Source organism: Microcaecilia unicolor, chromosome 8 (assembly GCF_901765095.1).
Source record: "Microcaecilia unicolor chromosome 8, aMicUni1.1, whole genome shotgun sequence".
In the NCBI taxonomy this organism is placed as follows: Eukaryota; Metazoa; Chordata; class Amphibia; order Gymnophiona; family Siphonopidae; genus Microcaecilia; species Microcaecilia unicolor.
This window is the reverse complement of record NC_044038.1, coordinates 28,230,903-28,248,555: the sequence shown is the minus strand read 5'-3', so window position 1 is coordinate 28,248,555 and position 17,653 is coordinate 28,230,903. Positions and strand designations below refer to the sequence as shown.

The 17,653-nt window shown below is 41.7% G+C and overlaps 1 protein-coding gene across 1 annotated transcript in view; it reads right to left on the bottom strand.

Moving 5' to 3' along the window:
• Positions 1 to 17,653, bottom strand: part of DNAH3 (dynein axonemal heavy chain 3) — a 232,988-nt gene that overhangs the window by 93,337 nt on the left and 121,998 nt on the right. Inside the window, exons 32-36 of the mRNA XM_030212342.1 lie at positions 16,089 to 16,180; positions 8,472 to 8,691; positions 4,438 to 4,572; positions 4,064 to 4,175; positions 1,529 to 1,770 (exon numbers count right to left, since the gene is read on the bottom strand). Coding sequence (XP_030068202.1) covers positions 1,529 to 1,770; positions 4,064 to 4,175; positions 4,438 to 4,572; positions 8,472 to 8,691; positions 16,089 to 16,180 — 801 coding nt within the window. The remainder of the gene's footprint in view (positions 1 to 1,528; positions 1,771 to 4,063; positions 4,176 to 4,437; positions 4,573 to 8,471; positions 8,692 to 16,088; positions 16,181 to 17,653) is intronic.

The following is a 17,653-nucleotide window of genomic DNA, read 5'->3' as shown; positions in this document are numbered from 1 at the left end:
TTTAAAGGTGGCCAAGGATGGGGCAAGACGTAGGGGCTCAGGAAGTTTATTCCAGGCGTAGGGTGCAGCGAGACAGAAGGAGCGAAGTCTGGAGTTTGCAGTAGTGGAGAAGGGAACAGATAAGAAGGATTTATCCATGGAGCGGAGTGCACGGGAAGGGGTGTAGGGAAGGACGAGTGTGGAGAGATACTGGGGAGCAGCAGAGTGAGTGAAATACTGAACAATTAATTAAATTAGGTAGAAGGAATGTCAGAGAATAGAAATGAGCTTTAAGTAAAGATTTAGGATATAGTCAAACAACAAAAAGGCATCCAAAATCCACAAAAGCCAAAGCAAAAGAAACACAATCACAAAGAACAGTATTAATATGGTTTCTTACACAGTAACATACATAGTAACACAGTAGATGACGTCAGATAAAGACCTGTATGGTCCATCCAGACTGCCCAACAAGATAAACTCACTACATAAGGTATGATATGATACTTCATATGTATACCTGACCTTGATTTGTTCTTGCCATTTTCAGGCCATAGACCGTAAAACTCTGCCCGGCACGGTCCTTGTTCTAAAACTTCAGAAGTTGTCATCGAAGCCCCTGAAAAGCTGCACTACAACTCATCCACATCTATTCAGCAACGATCAAGGCACAGACCGTAGAAGTCTGGCCAGCACTGGGTTTCCTTCCCAATTACTGGTGTTGCCACCTAATCTCCACTAAGCTTCCTTGGATCCATTCCTTCTAAACAGGATTTCTTTGTGTTTATTCCACGCATTTTTTAATTCCATTGCTGTTTTAATCTCAACCACCTCCCACGGGAGGGCATTCCAGGTATCTACCACCCTCTCAGTGAAAAAAATACTTCCTGACATTTTTCCTGAGTCGGCCCCCTCCCCCTTTGACCTCAATTCATGTTGTCAGTGCAATTTTTCTGGTGAAAAAGATGCCGGTACTCAAATGCCAGGCCACCCTTCAGGGGTGGGGTGATCACTGAGGGACCCATCCTAACCAGTCCCCTGCAACCAGTCACAGAATCTATGACCAGGCAGAATTTGTGCGTGGAGCCTGAGCTCTTTCATTAAAATATGAAGACCATGGGTCAATTTTAGCAGACAATTGAAAAGGTGCCGGTACTCAGTACCCCCAATTACCCCCTCAAAAAAAGCCCTGATTCTATTTCTAAATGAACTACAACACTCGTGAACAAAACTATAGACCAATACCCCACAGGGTCATGAAAATGGGCTGCATCACTCCATGTTAGCATTTATGGTATTTTATGTCACGATAGCAATTTCTTTGCTTAAGATGTTTGTATCGTGTTAAAGTTGTGTCTTTCTCTTGCTAATAAAAATTTTTTTTTTTTAAAGAATCAAATGGTGTAAAAGTACTGGAACTACCATCATCCTAAAAACAGCTCTTCTTCATCCAACACAGAAAATTTGGCAGAATTCATACAGTTAAAAGTATGCCCATATTTTCACTAATGTAGATTATAAAATTACTCATTGAACTGACAAATGTTACCTTTTTATTATCATCAAGCACTGTATTCATATTTTCTATCCAAACTGCATCCACAGGTCCATCAAATATAATCCATTTTCTGTCTTCTGTAGCTGAAGACGCTTGTTCTCTGAAGGTAGTTGCAAGGACTCCATCAGTCCACTCATGACTGACAGGATCAAAGCACCCATATAACTGACCCATAGTAATAGCTTTGGGATTAATAATTCTGAACTCTACAGCATATTCTTCCATTAAGTTTGCTACATATAAAGAAAAAAATAACACACAGAATATCAAGGATAATCAAAATGAATTTTTAAATCAGCAGCTACATTTCCTGTGATGCATTAAGAAAGCTTTCAAATTCATTCCTTAGGAAAGCAGAATAAACAGAAGCGAGGACCAGTTCATTTCATTATTCTATGTAGACACAATACCAAACTAGGAAAAACCCAGCAAAAAGTGGAAAACAAAATCAAAAATGCTGGAACAAAACAAGACACATACAGTACAAAATTAGTCTATTCTATTAAGATATCTCATAACCCATGTTTTGCAACAACCAAATATTGAGGCAAGCTGCGGGAAAAAGGGGCCTATGGCAGCAGTTTTTACCATGTGACACAGTGGGTAAAAAGCCCCACCCCCCCAAAAAAAATGGCCATGTGGTAAAATAACTCTTACTGCATGGCTATGCGGTGGGGAGAACTTACTGCCACCCACTGAGGTGGTGGTAAGGGCTCCTGCGGTAACTGGGCAGCGTGCACCACCGTGCTAACCATTTCCGGGGTTTTAAATTTTTTTCCCTGGAAATGGCACGCACTCGACCTGGAACTATCACCGGTGGCTGCGTTGGGCCGGCGGTAGTCCTGGAATAGTGTGCGGTAAGCCTGCGTTGGGCTTACCGCCACTTCGTAAAAGGGCCCCTTAGTGAACAAGTTTCTGAGACCGCCTACAAGTAATGTTACTATTACTGTCAACTATTAAAATGCTCTGATTTATATTATTGTCAGTTTGGAATGCCACAGAAAGGGCATCTTGTCATGAGAAGTTTGTTACTAGCCTAAACCAGCCAGTAGCACCTAGTGCAGTAATAGAATACTATAAAGTACCCAGTATCTAGAATTACGTGTTTGGCAGACGTAAAAGGGCTTATTATCATTTGGGAGTTGTGATCCCTCATGTGATGTTACTATTACTGTCAACTATTAAAATGCTCTGATTTATATTATTGTCAGTTTGGAATGCCACAGAAAGGGCATCTTGTCATGAGAAGTTTGTTACTAGCCTAAACCAGCCAGTAGCACCTAGTGCAGTAATAGAATACTATAAAGTACCCAGTATCTAGAATTACGTGTTTGGCAGACGTAAAAGGGCTTATTATCATTTGGGAGTTGTGATCCCTCAAGAATTATCAGTACTGACCATTCATATCCCATGTTCCACTTGAACCATAACACTGATGGCGCACAGTAAAACCAATCAGGAAGTAGCATTCCTGCCATTTTTAGTGAAGAATGATCATTGAGTCTAGAATTCTTGATGTTGTGCACAGACTGGAATGCACAGCCAACCACCACGTTATAATGCTTTGACATCAATGGTTAGGTTAATGAAAGCCACAACTTAAAATTTCTCGTTCAACTGGTAGCAGTAAGTTCTCCCAATATGGTCATGTTGATTTGCCTTTTTCTAAATCTGTACCAGATGGAATTTATATTAGAAGTTATCTTTGTGTAGATTGATGGAACAGGTGAACACTGTACAAAAGAAAAACACATCAAGACATGGCCAATGTGACTCTACAAACTGCTAAGCTTCCATCTTCTGGGTCACGAAAAGAAAATACCACAGTAGCCAGAAAAAGCTATACTGGACACTGATGTTCTTAGAACTGATTTGATAAGGGGGACCAAAAGGTGTCATATATAATTTGCATATTTTTCTATTGTATCAAAATATAAATACCTTGTCACCTTTGTAATCTTCAGAGGGCAATTTTCAAAGACTTTCATCTTAATTACAAAGCAATTACCTGCGTAAAATCTTTGGTTGCAAATTACCCTGCCACTCTGCAAGAAAAAGCACCCACACTGATCCTTTTACCTATACCACAAAGGAGTAGGACCAATGGAGGGCAAGTTCAGAGCCAGAACCGGATTAAGTCCAAAAGACAAAATGGGGAAAATTGTTAAAAGGAATCTGAAAGGGTGGGCCGCAAAGGTTAGGACTTTAAATCAAGTGTGGATGTTGTTTAAAAATACCATCGTGGAAGCACAGACCAGATGTATTCCACATGTTAACAAGGTGGAAAGAAGTAAAAGAGGCTATTAGAGCCAAAACAGCATCCTTCAAAGAATGGAAAAAGGTTCTGAAGACGCACGCAGAGAAACTTGCAGAAAAGATGAACAACGCGAAGGGCACAACAGCACTTCGGCTGTCGGGGGTTTAGGTCCCCCGTCAGCACAGGTAGTCCACAACGGCGGCGGGGGGCGACAGCTGTCTGAAACATATTTCTCTCTTTTCTGGTATTTGATATTATGTTTATTATACCTTCATATAAATCAGAAAGTGCTCCAGCCAGTACTTTATAAGCACACGTCTTTCCACCCAACGGATCTCCAACAATCATGAAGCCATGACGCACCAGCATCATTTCATAAATCTAAACCCACAATAGAAATGGTACAGAATTAATATATTTTAATAGACTTAAGGAGAATCATAATGATTATAAGTATAAAGCACTTGCAATATGGGAACAGAAATATTAAATCTATGAATTTAAGTTAAAACATTACCATTATACTTTAACCTGGTAGTGTCTGCCAGATAAAAAATAGAATTTAATAACAGACTAAACCAGAAACAGAAAGTAAATTAAGTGAATGGCCTTCATTCATATGAGTGCTGTACAAAATTATCACCTGTATTATTTTTCCAACAAACCAAGGAACAGATTGAAGTTTCATCTTCTCAATATTTTTATCAAGTGCCTGGATAAAGATCTCATAGTCTGGTTTCGGAAGAACCACTCCAGGAAACAGATCAGATATGATACCCTATTAGAGACAGGAAGGAAAACATTTTACGAGTGGAGAAATGCATTACTTATTCAGAGATTGCAGACATTAATATCTCTGCAATAATACAGTATTTAATATGTTTCTTAATTTTGTTCTTATTCCAAGAATATGAGGGCTAGATTGACTAACCTATGTTAATATATGGAACGCACTACCAAAGGCCATAAAAATAGCGCAAGACCTAACTATCTTCCGAAGGCTACTGAAAACAGATCTGTTCAAGAAGGCATACCATAAACACCCATCTTAAACACCAAAAAATAAGACTTTACACGACATAGACATAATTGAAATCTTATCACTTGACTGATCAACCTCCTTACCACTAATGAATAAGCATAACCACTTCAATCTCTATGTCGAATATGGTCTCTCCATAGCCGATGACCTAAAGAATGATACAACCCAATTTCGTACTCAGGAACGTTCGTGTATTACTATAATTTATTCTTCCAATTTCTTACTCAGGAACTTTCATGTATTACCATAATTTATTCTTCCTTAACATATATATGCACATGATATATATCTATGCCATGATCTGTTCATGTATGTTATGTTACATGTATGTTACCATGTATGTATGCAACTTAACACATTACCATTTGTAATTCTGTTACCCGGAAATGGCAACCGCCATTACGGCAAATGTAAGCCACATTGAGCCTGCAAATTGTTGGGAAAATGTGGGATACAAATGCTACAAGTAAATAAATAAATAAGTGAGTTACTGCTATTTATTAGTAAATAGGCCTCCTTGACAACAATGGGGCCTGCATTATATAACGCACATTACACAACAATAAAGTGGAGTTATTTACTTGTAGCAGGTATTCTTCATGGACAATAGTGAAATATATTTTGATATTGCAATGTCTGGATATATACAAATCCTTTGTCCACAAAATTAAGAATGTTGATTCTGAAAATACTGAGGCATATTTTCAAAGCACTTAGGTCTTAAAAAGTTCAATAGTAACCTATGGAACTTTGTAAGTCTACATGCTTTCAAAATGAGCCCCATAGTCTCATCATCACATTTAAATGCTGCTCAAAGATGAAAGAGACTAATAAAGTTGATCCTTCAGATATCTCAGAGAAGGAATCTTCCAATATAGCAGACAAATTACTATTGTTCTCTTTCCTTAATAACAATTGAATTTGGCTCTCTGTCATCTCCTCCGTGTTATTAAGGGCATTGGGCAAATAGTGAATCCTATCAAAGGGAGAAATAGCTTCCTGGGGTAACTTCAAATTTTCAACCAAACATTTCTTGAAAAGTTCCAGAGGAGATAAACCCAGGGCCCCGGGAAAGTTTAAAACACATGAAAATTAAGCCTTGTATTAAAATTCTCTAATTGTTCAATCTGACGGTGAATCAATATTTTGTCTTTTAACACACAAATCATGGTCTCCTTAATCTCTTTGAACTTGTTTAACTTGTTTAGCAGAATCCTTCCTAAGCATCTCCAGAGAAAGTGAGAGAGAGAGTCAACTTTACTCACAAGGCAGGCCACCTCTTGAGTAGATTTCTCCACCATCGAGTCAAGCCTTTGAAGAATCTTCCAAACGCTTATCAGTTGCTTCAAAAACTGAATTACTAATGGATGGGTAGATAAGGGCTTCCCATAAGCTTGGTCATGTACGCTGTGAAAGCAGTAAGATGGATTCTAGCATAATAGGCTTTGAATGCAGAGTTCAAAAGCTGAAAGAGATACTATAGTAGTATTTTCCTTGAGGATGTATTTGGCTGGAACAGAGTGAGCAGTGGTTACTTTGCCACTCGGATGCTGAATTTTTAAAAATCCATTGTTACAGCAAGTAGCCCTGGCTTGCAAAGTGTTGCAGCATGCCCCATGAACTTCAGAGTCTGCATCAGAATTAAAGTGGATTTTTCCTTGTTGTTGAGGAAATCTAGGGTTTGCAGAGCGCATATTGTGGAAGTAGAAAGCCTGTTGCACTGCTGTAGACTCTCCTCTGGTCTTCTGGGCAGTTTTGGCTGGGGCTTTCCCGATTCGAGATTACTGCAGAACAAGCCACTGACTGTGTGGCTGGCTGAAGGTAAGGACTATCAGCTCTAGCAGAACAGGGTTGTTGGAAATTTTGGTTGGGTACTGCAGCAGTTTCAGGTTTTCTGCGCTATTTTTTTTTCTTTTTGTGGAGCTTTGCCACTTCATGAATGGATCTGGTGTCCAGACCCGCACTCAGTTGGATCCCATTGGGTTAGACAGGTGTTTCATACTGTTTTCTGAACAGCCCATCGATACCTCAGCGAGGCCCATTGGGTCAGCACCTTTTGCAGCAGGGTCCATTTAATTGGATACATTGTTCCTTTTAATGTAAAGTTGTTCTTTTCATTTCCTTGTCCTTTTGTTTCTAAATTTGGTTGCACATACAGAGGAAGGGCTAAGCACACAACTTGTCTGGCCAGCGGATAGAGAAGACTGAGGAGAAATGCTTCCTTGGTCATTCAGTTCACTTACAAGCGTACAACCACAAATGCCTGTAACTGACGTTTTTACTATTCGTCCACAAATGCCCATCCTGATAAAGTAATGCATATTCATTTTAGCCAGATATAGCTAGTGTGACAGCATTAATCGACTTAACTGCATTGGAAGTTTGTGCATAAATATCAGTGTTCCTCTATACATAATCCAATGATCCTCTAACACATTTATATTTAAAATATCACTTTATTAATGCATTACATTACATGTTTGTTTGTTTCATGGACATTGTGATGGAGTGCCTAGAATAGGCCTGGGTTTCCTTACCTGCACTCCCTCACTGGGTCACTTTAACAGAGTAGAGCTAGTTGGCTTAGCTAGAAGGGTAGGGCCTAATTAGAGAAAATTAAAGCCTTAGAGTGGGAACAGAACAGAAAGGTCCTGGAAAGAGTTGAGAGAAGATTCCTATGCCCTGTTAGCGGTGGCTACAGAAATTCATTGCTCCCCAACAGCAATAGCTGAGGGAAGCTTCCAACCCTGGTCAACTGTGGCTGGGGAATTTCTGAGAAGGAGTCTGAACTACAGCCTACAAGGTAGGAGAGTCTTTTATGTCCATGGGGCCAGTGGCGTACCAAGGGGGGGGCGGTGGGGGCGGTCCGCCTCGGGTGCACGCCACTGGGGGGGGTGCCGCGCTCTGCTCAGCTTCGTTCGTTTCCATGCTCCCTCTGCCCCGGAACAGGAAGTAGCCTGTTCCGGGGCAGAGGGAGCATGGAAACGAACGAAGCTGACCGGCGCACGGCACCCCCTCCCCCCAGCGGCGTGCACCCGGGGGGGTTCTTTCACCGGGGTGGGAGATGTCCTTTCGCCGGGGGCGGGGTCGTGCTGCACCGGGGGGGCACTGCACCCAGGGGGCGGGGCGCATCAGCGATCCACCCCGGGTGTCAGCCCCCCTAGGAACGCCACTGCATGGGGCAGAGACTACTAGAACACATTGCGGCCTTTTACTAACGCTTAGCTTGTGCTAAATGCTGCACATTGCATTCTAAATCTATGGGCCATGTGGCACTTAGTCCATGTCAATGTCTGTTAGCGTGGGCTAAGTATTAGTAAAAGGGTCACATTATGTGCTTGACTGTCAGACCTGTTAGTGAAGGATTACTTATATTAACTGACTTGCCTGCCTAAGAGAGAAGGCAGGCTTACTTTGTGTAGTGAGTTCAACTGCATGAGAAAGAATACAAACCTTTCTTCTACTTTTAACTTGTCCGTTGCCTGTATTTGTGACGGCTCCATGCCTGGCCGCCACCTATGCTACCACAGATGTTATGAAAATTCACATACTGTCCAACAGAATAAATACATTTTTTTAAAAACACAAACAGAAAATTAATTTAGCACTGCCAGCCAGAAGACAGCTTCACTTACCTGAAACAGAGGTACGTCCTGTGCTAGGAATTTAGCCAAGTTAACATCCAGCAGGGCTCGTAGCAGCAATACACTTTCATCTTCTTCTGGATACCTTAGCTTTAGGTTTCCTGCTGCTGTCAGAACAGACTTTACTGCCCGCATGCCATAGTCATAGTGATGCTGCGATGATAACTGCTCAGAGCAAAGGCGGTAGGTTGCAACAATTTTCTGAGCAAGACTGATATAAAGTTGAAAAATATAAAAGTTGAATATATGTTTACATACTTGGTTCATTTATCAAACAAAGATTACACCTCTCTGACTATTTTGTGATTTAGATGTGGCTATATTTGCTCCAATGCAGACAGACAGAATCCCCTGACAGAAAAAGCTGACTGGGGGGTATGTGGCTAGAAGCATTGAGGGGCCCTTTTACTATGGTGCGTAGGCGCCTATGTACGTCCAACGCACGTCAATTTGGAACTACCTCCCGGTTACAGCGTAAGACTTTACCGCTAAGTCAGTGGGTGGCGGTAAGGTCTAAGGCCCAAATGGACGTGCGACAATTTTTATTTTGCCGCACGTCCATTTTCGCCCCCCCCCCCCCAAAAGGCCTTTTTTGCAGGAGAATTGAAAAATGGACCTGTGCGCGTCCAATACATGCATCTACAACAGTGCAGGCCATTTTTCACTGCACCTTAGTAAAAGGACCCCTTAGAGTTGCTAAACAGTAATTTCTTCCATCAGACTTTTATAATGTCCATAAAATGATATTGCTACCGTTAAATTTATTTATTTACTGCCTTTTTGAAGGAATTCACTCAAGGCAGTGTACAGTAAGAACAGATCAAACATGAGCAATAGACAGTTACAACAATACAAAATATTCAAATAACAATACAAAGTATGGTGTGGAGGGGCATAATCGAAAGGGATGTTCACGTTTTGATGAGGACGGCCTCGCAAAACGTCCCGATGCAGGGGCGGGGAAACCCGTATTATCGAAACAAGATGGACGTCCATCTTTCGTTTCGATAATATGGTCATGGACGTCCAAATCTTGAAATTTAGGTCGTCCTTAGAGATGGTCATCCCTAGACTCGGTCGTTTCTGATTTTCGGCGATAATGAATATTCATGCTCTTTCTGTCTAACAAAAGCAGTGCTAGCCTGAGTAAGGCAAACTATGAACTTCAGCAAGATACTAGAGCTGATGTTATAAACATACGCAAATAGACCCTAAAGTACCAGCATTTACAGTATTGTCCAGAGTGGCATATTTATGGAAGAAAGGAGGAGAGGAGAAAAGAAAGGAAAGGGGGTTCTTATCTTAACACATTCCATCAGTCTCTGTTTCTCGTTTCATAATAACCCAAGACTTCAAGGTTATTCGCTGCTTATCCTGTTTCTTGCCTAGTTCTAACTAAACTTAGCCAGAAGATTCGAGCACATACAGATGACAAGATTTCAGCCACAAACTCAGTCAATCTTTTAAAGTATGTTAAAATCTTGTGGTCTCATTTTTTAATATAGGTGTAGCATTTCACTTAGGTTTCTAAACACAATGAACATTTTTTCAAGTACCACGAACACGCATTAATCCAGGATGTACAGTGGGGGAAATAAGTATTTGATCCCTTGCTGATTTTGTAAGTGTGCCCACTGACAAAGACATGAGCAGCCCATAATTGAAGGGTAGGTTATTGGTAACAGTGAGAGATAGCACATCACAAATTAAATCCGGAAAATCACATTGTGGAAAGTATATGAATTTATTTGCATTCTGCAGAGGGAAATAAGTATTTGATCCCCCACCAGCCAGTAAGAGATCTGGCCCCTACAGACCAGGTAGATGCTCCAAATCAACTCGTTACCTGCATGACAGACAGCTGTCAGCAATGGTCACCTGTATGAAAGACACCTGTCCACAGACTCAGTGAATCAGTCAGACTCTAACCTCTACAAAATGGCCAAGAGCAAGGAGCTGTCTAAGGATGTCAGGCACAAGATCATACACCTGCACAAGGCTGGAATGGGCTACAAAACCATCAGTAAGACGCTGGGCGAGAAGGAGACAACTGTTGGTGCCATAGTAAGAAAATGGAAGAAGTACAAAATGACTGTCAATCGACAAAGATCTGGGGCTCCACGCAAAATCTCACCTCGTGGGGTATCCTTGATCATGAGGAAGGTTAGAAATCAGCCTACAACTACAAGGGGGAACTTGTCAATGATCTCAAGGCAGCTGGGACCACTGTCACCACGAAAACCATTGGTAACACATTACGACATAACGGATTGCAATCCTGCAGTGCCCGCAAGGTCCCACTGCTCCGGAAGGCACATGTGACGGCCCGTCTGAAGTTTGCCAGTGACCACCTGGATGATGCCGAGAGTGATTGGGAGAAGGTGCTGTGGTCAGATGAGACAAAAATTGAGCTCTTTGGCATGAACTCAACTCGCCGTGTTTGGAGGAAGAGAAATGCTGCCTATGACCCAAAGAACACCGTCCCCACTGTCAAGCATGGAGGTGGAAATGTTATGTTTTGGGGGTGTTTCTCTGCTAAGGGCACAGGACTACTTCACCGCATCAATGGGAGAATGGATGGGGCCATGTACCGTACAATTCTGAGTGACAACCTCCTTCCCTCCGCCAGGGCCTTAAAAATGGGTCGTGGCTGGGTCTTCCAGCACGACAATGACCCAAAACATACAGCCAAGGCAACAAAGGAGTGGCTCAGGAAGAAGCACATTAGGGTCATGGAGTGGCCTAGCCAGTCACCAGACCTTAATCCCATTGAAAACTTATGGAGGGAGCTGAAGCTGCGAGTTGCCAAGCGACAGCCCAGAACTCTTAATGATTTAGAGATGATCTGCAAAGAGGAGTGGACCAAAATTCCTCCTGACATGTGTGCAAACCTCATCATCAACTACAGAAGACGTCTGACCGCTGTGCTTGCCAACAAGGGTTTTGCCACCAAGTATTAGGTCTTGTTTGCCAGAGGGATCAAATACTTATTTCCCTCTGCAGAATGCAAATAAATTCATATACTTTCCACAATGTGATTTTCCGGATTTAATTTGTGATGTGCTATCTCTCACTGTTACCAATAACCTACCCTTCAATTATGGGCTGCTCATGTCTTTGTCAGTGGGCACACTTACAAAATCAGCAAGGGATCAAATACTTATTTCCCCCACTGTATGTGTACACATGCATGTGTAACTGCCAATGTTCTGCCTATGCACTATTCTATAGCCTGGCACCTAAATGAAACAGCGTGTATTTTGCAGGTAGGTGTACATAGGGACAGAATATGGGTGGGGCACACAACTGCGCATATAGATTATAGAATGCTATAACTTTCTTGCATTTCTTGGCAATCTAGACATGAGCATTTACACTCTATGGCACGTGTAAGTGGTTGCCCTGCTATGATAATATTTTATAATGAAAAGCAGGTGCATACTTTCTTTATAGGCACCTTCTTGGCACCTAAAAATAAGCACATTATTACCCCGAAGCATCTAAATGTAGGTCAGCAGAACTTAGAACTGCAATTCATATATGTGAGCCGCTGAGCAAAAAGGTACCAAAAGTGGGGTTACAAATAACAGTGATAAAAGCTGCAAACGTTTGGAAGTATAGCTTTCATTTTTGAAAGTTTTATGTACTATAGGGTCAGTAGAAAGGGACTATGCAATTTTTTTCAAGACTTTGATGTTTTTCATGTTCTACAACCTAAAAACTGCAAGGGTATGTGATTTCTGGGGTTAATTACTTTTTATTGATAAACATTTTTCATTTTTTTAAGATGTAATTAGTCCAAACCCGAAGCTGAAATTTTGCAGGATTACGCAGTTGATATCCCTCTATTTTGTGGTATAAATAAGCCACTTACCCCACTTTCAGTACCTTTTTGCTTATCGGGTCACAAATGCTATATGTGTTGAAGGGTAATTAATGTGTATTAAAATCCAGTAACGTGTGTTAACTATGCATAAGTTATTTCATGATAACACAAAAAATTCTATCCCAACACGTGTTATCAAATAAACAGTGTCACAAGCAAATGAACTCAAAGCAGCTCATTATTATACAAAATGAATAATGCAGCTTATGTTATTCCTAGAAAGTGAACAATTCCTGCAGAGATGTTCTTAAGTTTCCCATAGCGCATCGGACTACAAGCATGCAGTCTGATGCTCCTGAGAAGCAGCTTAAATGGGCCTGCCTGCTCTTTACAAATGCCTCCCTTTCCCTTGCTGGAATCAGTGGTGGGGTTAGTTGTAAGGGGCATGCCCCAAGCCACATCCTTTATTACAAAAAATAGAACGGTCCGTTAGGTACCCACTGCCTATTGCTGGAGGTCTAGTGGGGTCAGGAGAGATTCCTATTGTCCCAGCGGCTCTATTATTTAAATTGCACCCCCTGAACCTCTAGTGGTAATCTCACGGTAGATCATCCTTGCCATCATTAGGTCCCCAGCGTTAGTCCATTAGTCCTTTCAATCTCTTTGGTAGTCCTATTTGCCCACTGGAGTCATTTCGTTATTTGGGAATTATCCTTGATTCAGATCTTAGTTTTTCTGTCCAAATTTCTAGCCTGTGCAAAACTAGTATCTACATACTCCATCAATTCACAGATATTTTGATCAAGACACATTTCACTCTTTTGTGCTGTCTTTATTGCTAACTTGGCTTGATTACTGTAACATTGTCTACTTTGGATGCTCTTGCTCAAATCTGAAAAAGCTTCAATTGATACAAAACATGGCTAATAAACTCAGATGTCATGTTTGAATGTTTGATCATGTTTCTCCTCTACCTCAAAAACTGGCTTCCAATAGAAAAACACATTTCATGCAAACTTCTCATGCTCGTTTTTAAAGCTCATTGAGTCAGCCTTCCTGGCTCGCTCTCTCTGCTCTCACAATTCCCCAGCATGCATTCTCCATTCGATAAACGACCATTGTCTTGTCCTTCCCTCATCCTAAAGTAGCTCAACTTAAATCCAACCACCATCACACATTCTTTTTTGCAGCTCCTGCCCAATGGAACTCCCTTCCATTGCTGATATGATCTGAACTTTCCTTTAAGAACTTTAAAAAGGCTTTGAAAACTTGTTTTTTTTTAACAGGTTCTCAATTAATCACATAAAGAGTTGTGTTGTCATACTGCACTTTTTAAATCCTCTCCTCTCCCCAGTTCTTGCTCTAAGTATTGTCTCTCTCCCCTTCCCCTATTTCCTCTATTTACCCTTCACCTTGTGACTGATTGTGCTACTGTTGAGTGAGTGATACTGTCTATCCTATCCAGGGGCGTAGCCAGACAGCATATTTTGAGTGGGCCTAGGCAAGAAGTGGGTGGGCACCAAGTGTTCTCTCCCCCCCCCCCCCCCCCCCACCAAAAAATATCTCAGCTAGCGGGACAATGCTTCTCTCCACCTTGGCAGCCTGCAGCAGGCATGTTCTGAAAAATGAGAATGCGCAGGTGCCAGTATCGTAGACAGCAGCATTTTTGTTACCATCAGGATGAAGTCTTCAGCTGGCGGAGCTTGGGATCCTCAACACCTACTGCTAAATGTGTGCTACTGTTGGGTGGGCCTGAGCCCTAACTGGATGGGCCTTGGCCCACCCAGGCCCACCTGTGGCTACGCCACTGATCCTATCAAATACTGTAGTTCTTTCTGAATTTTTCTAATTTTAGCCTGTAAACCACCCAGATCTGCAGGTTAGCGTGGGTGGTATAGTAAGTGCAAATAAACTATAAACTATACTTCTGAAAGTTGGGTGCCTAAACCCTTTGAAAATTACAGGCTACTGCAGGGGTGCATTGCTCCCAAGTAGACATCCCAAAGGGGTCACCCCTTTGGGAGCTCCTTCAGGAGAGACCAAATCCAGAGGCCACTACTCCATCCTCATCCTCCTTGATCTATCCGCTGCTTTTGATACTGTCAATCATGATTTACTTCTTGCCACACTGTCCTCATTTGGGTTCCAGGGTTTTGTCCTCTCCTGGTTCTCCTCCTATCTCTCCTACCGCACCTTCAGAGTACACTCTCATGGATCTTCCTCCACCCCCATCCCGCTCTCTGTTGGAGTTCCCAAGGGATCTGTCCTTGGACCCCTTCTTTTTTCAATCTACACCTCTTCCCTGGGCTCACTGATCTCATCTCATGGTTTCCAGTATCATCTTTATGCTGATGACACCCAGCTATATCTCTCCACACCAGACATCACCGCGGAGACCCAGGCCAAGGTATCGGCCTGCTTATCCGACATTGCTGCATGGATGTCCAACCGCCACCTGAAACTGAACATGTCCAAGACCAAGCTTATCGTCTTTCCACCAAAACCCACTTCTCCTCTTCCTCCACTCTCTATCTCAGTTGATGGCACCCTCATCCTCCCCGTTTCATCTGCCCGCAACCTCGGAGTCATCTTCGACTCCTCCCTCTCCTTCTCTGCGCATATCCAGCAGATAGCTAAGACCTGTCGCTTCTTTCTCTTTAACATCAACAAAATTCGCCCTTTCCTCTCTGAGCACACCACCCGTACTCTCGTCCACGCTCTCATTACCTCTCGCCTTGACTACTGCAACCTACTCCTTACTGGCCTCCCACTTAGCCATCTATCTCCCCTTCAATCTGTTCAGAACTCTGCTGCACGTCTTATATTCCGCCTGAACCAATATACTCATATCACCCCTCTTCTCAGGTCACTTCACTGGCTTCCAATCAGATACCGCATACAGTTCAAACTTCTCCTTCTTACCTACAAATGCACTCAGTCTGCAGCCCCTCATTACCTCTCTACCCTCATTTCCCCTTACGTTCCCGCCCGTAACCTCCGCTCACAGGACAAATCCCTCCTCTCAGTACCCTTCTCCACCACCGCCAACTCCAGGCTCCGCTCATTCTGCCTCGCCTCACCCTATGCTTGGAATAGGCTTCCTGAGCCCTTACACCAAGCCCCCTCCTTACCCATCTTCAAATCCTTGCTCAAAGCCCACCTCTTCAATGTTGCTTTCGGCACCTAACCTTTATACCTTTCAGGAAATCTAGACTGCCCCTATTTGACTGACTGTACATTTGTCCTTTAGATTGTAAGCTCCTTTGAGCAGGGACTGTCCTTCTATGTTAAATTGTACAGCGCTGCGTAACCCTAGTAGCGCTTTAGAAATGTCAAGTAGTAGACCAGCAGACTAGGACTGTTGTTATTTTATTTGAGAATGTTCAGTAGGTTTACTGATAGTATTATTGTTGAATGGTATTATTATTGAATGGTTGGCGTAAAGGTTTGGTCTTATCTTCGTGAGAGAGGACTATGGTACAGTTTTGTTGATAAACTATTCATGTAAAACACTTTTGAGGAGTAAATTTATAAAAGGGTGCCTATGTCAAAGTAACAGAAAGGCACATATTTTATGCCTGTACTTGCCTGTAAAAGGGCAGAGTAGTCATTGAAAGATTTGCAAAATATTTTTAAAATATCTTTTTAGTTACATTATTTTATTTCAATGTTTAAATCATTTTTGAAATGATGACACCCAAAGACATAATTTATTTTCCAGCAAAGGTTTACTCCCTATTAATTTTAAAAGCATCTCAAACTGGAAAACAGTATATGGTTACCTTCTAGAGTCAATAAATCCCATTGAATAAAGGGATATTTCACCAATTAAGGCATAGTCTGGAACCATCATAGCAACTGTTCGGAACAAAGCCTAGAAATAAAAGAAATATATTCTAATGCCAGTAAGCAGAAAAGAGACATCTGTTGCTATTATAGGATCCTGATGCACTCTTTGGATCTTACTCAGTAAAAAGAAGAGGCGACAGTCAGTTTTTAATATAGCTCTGTGGAGTCATTTTCAAAGCAATCTAGTTGTTTTAACTCTGTAGATAAGTTCTGAACAATACCAGAAGCATAGTTAGGTCAATGGAGCTAACTTAACTGGCTAGTGTAAATTTTCAGCACTAGTTAGCTAAATTAGGGAAGGGAAGGGATTATGGCGCCCATGCCTTTTTCAGTTGTAGATCAAGGTGACTGTTATTCAGATACAGTAAGTATTTTCCTGTCCCTGGAGGGCTCACAATCTAAGTTTGTACCTGAGGCAATGGAAGGAGCTGCAGTGGAATTTGAAGCAGACTTTCCTGATTCTCAGCCTGCTGCTCTAACCATTATGCTACTCGTCCACATTATCCTAGATCTAGCCAGCTAAACATTTAAAAATAAATAAAGTGGCATCAACAAGGCTTTGCACATGTAAATAGCACTACCTAAGCAGTGATTTTTAAGTGGTGGATTTTGGAAACCTGTAAGTTTACAGGGAACTGATTACGCAACTGTATGTGCCTCCAAAATTCTAATCTGTGGTAATTCAAGATGGCTTTCAACACCACAGAGGTAGGCACAATTTTCTTCATAAGTACTCCTCCAAACCCCAAGTTCAAACAGGAACTTAGCCAACAGTTATGAATGACTTAAAGCAGGTATAAATGCCAATGGGTACATTTTTCTGGTACGTACGCCTATTATCATTCTAGAATGTGAAATACATGTACACCGTGAAGGTCCAACCAAACCACATCTGGAGCACAGGTTCTTCAAATCTCTGCATGCTGTCAACATATACATATAAGTAACGCCTTTTCTAAAACCACAATTTAAATTTTAACATTTTTTATTCAGGATCAAACAGCAAACTGCTGAACAACAACAACAATAAAAATAATAAGGCAAAGTCAACACTTAATAAAGATATAACAGTGAACAAAGCACCACATAGCACGAGACAAAAGAAACTAGGGCTCTTCAGCTTAGAGAAAAGAAGGCTGAAGGGAGATATGATAGAGGTCTATAAAATTATGAGTGGAACGGGCAGATGTGAATCATTTGTTTACTTCCAAAACTACTAGGATTAGGGGGCATGCAATGAAGCTACAAAGTAGTACATTTAATACGAATTGGAGAAAATTTTTCTCCACTCAACGTGTAATTAAACTCTGGAATTCATTGCCAGAGAATGTGGTAAAGGCAGTTAGCTTAGTGGGGTTTAAAAAAGGTCTGGATGGCTTTCTAAAGGAAAAGTCCACAGACCATTATTAAACTGACTTGGGGGAAATCCACTGCTTATTTCTGGGATAAGCAGCATAAAATGTATTGAACTTTTTCAGGATCTTGCCAGGTATTTGTG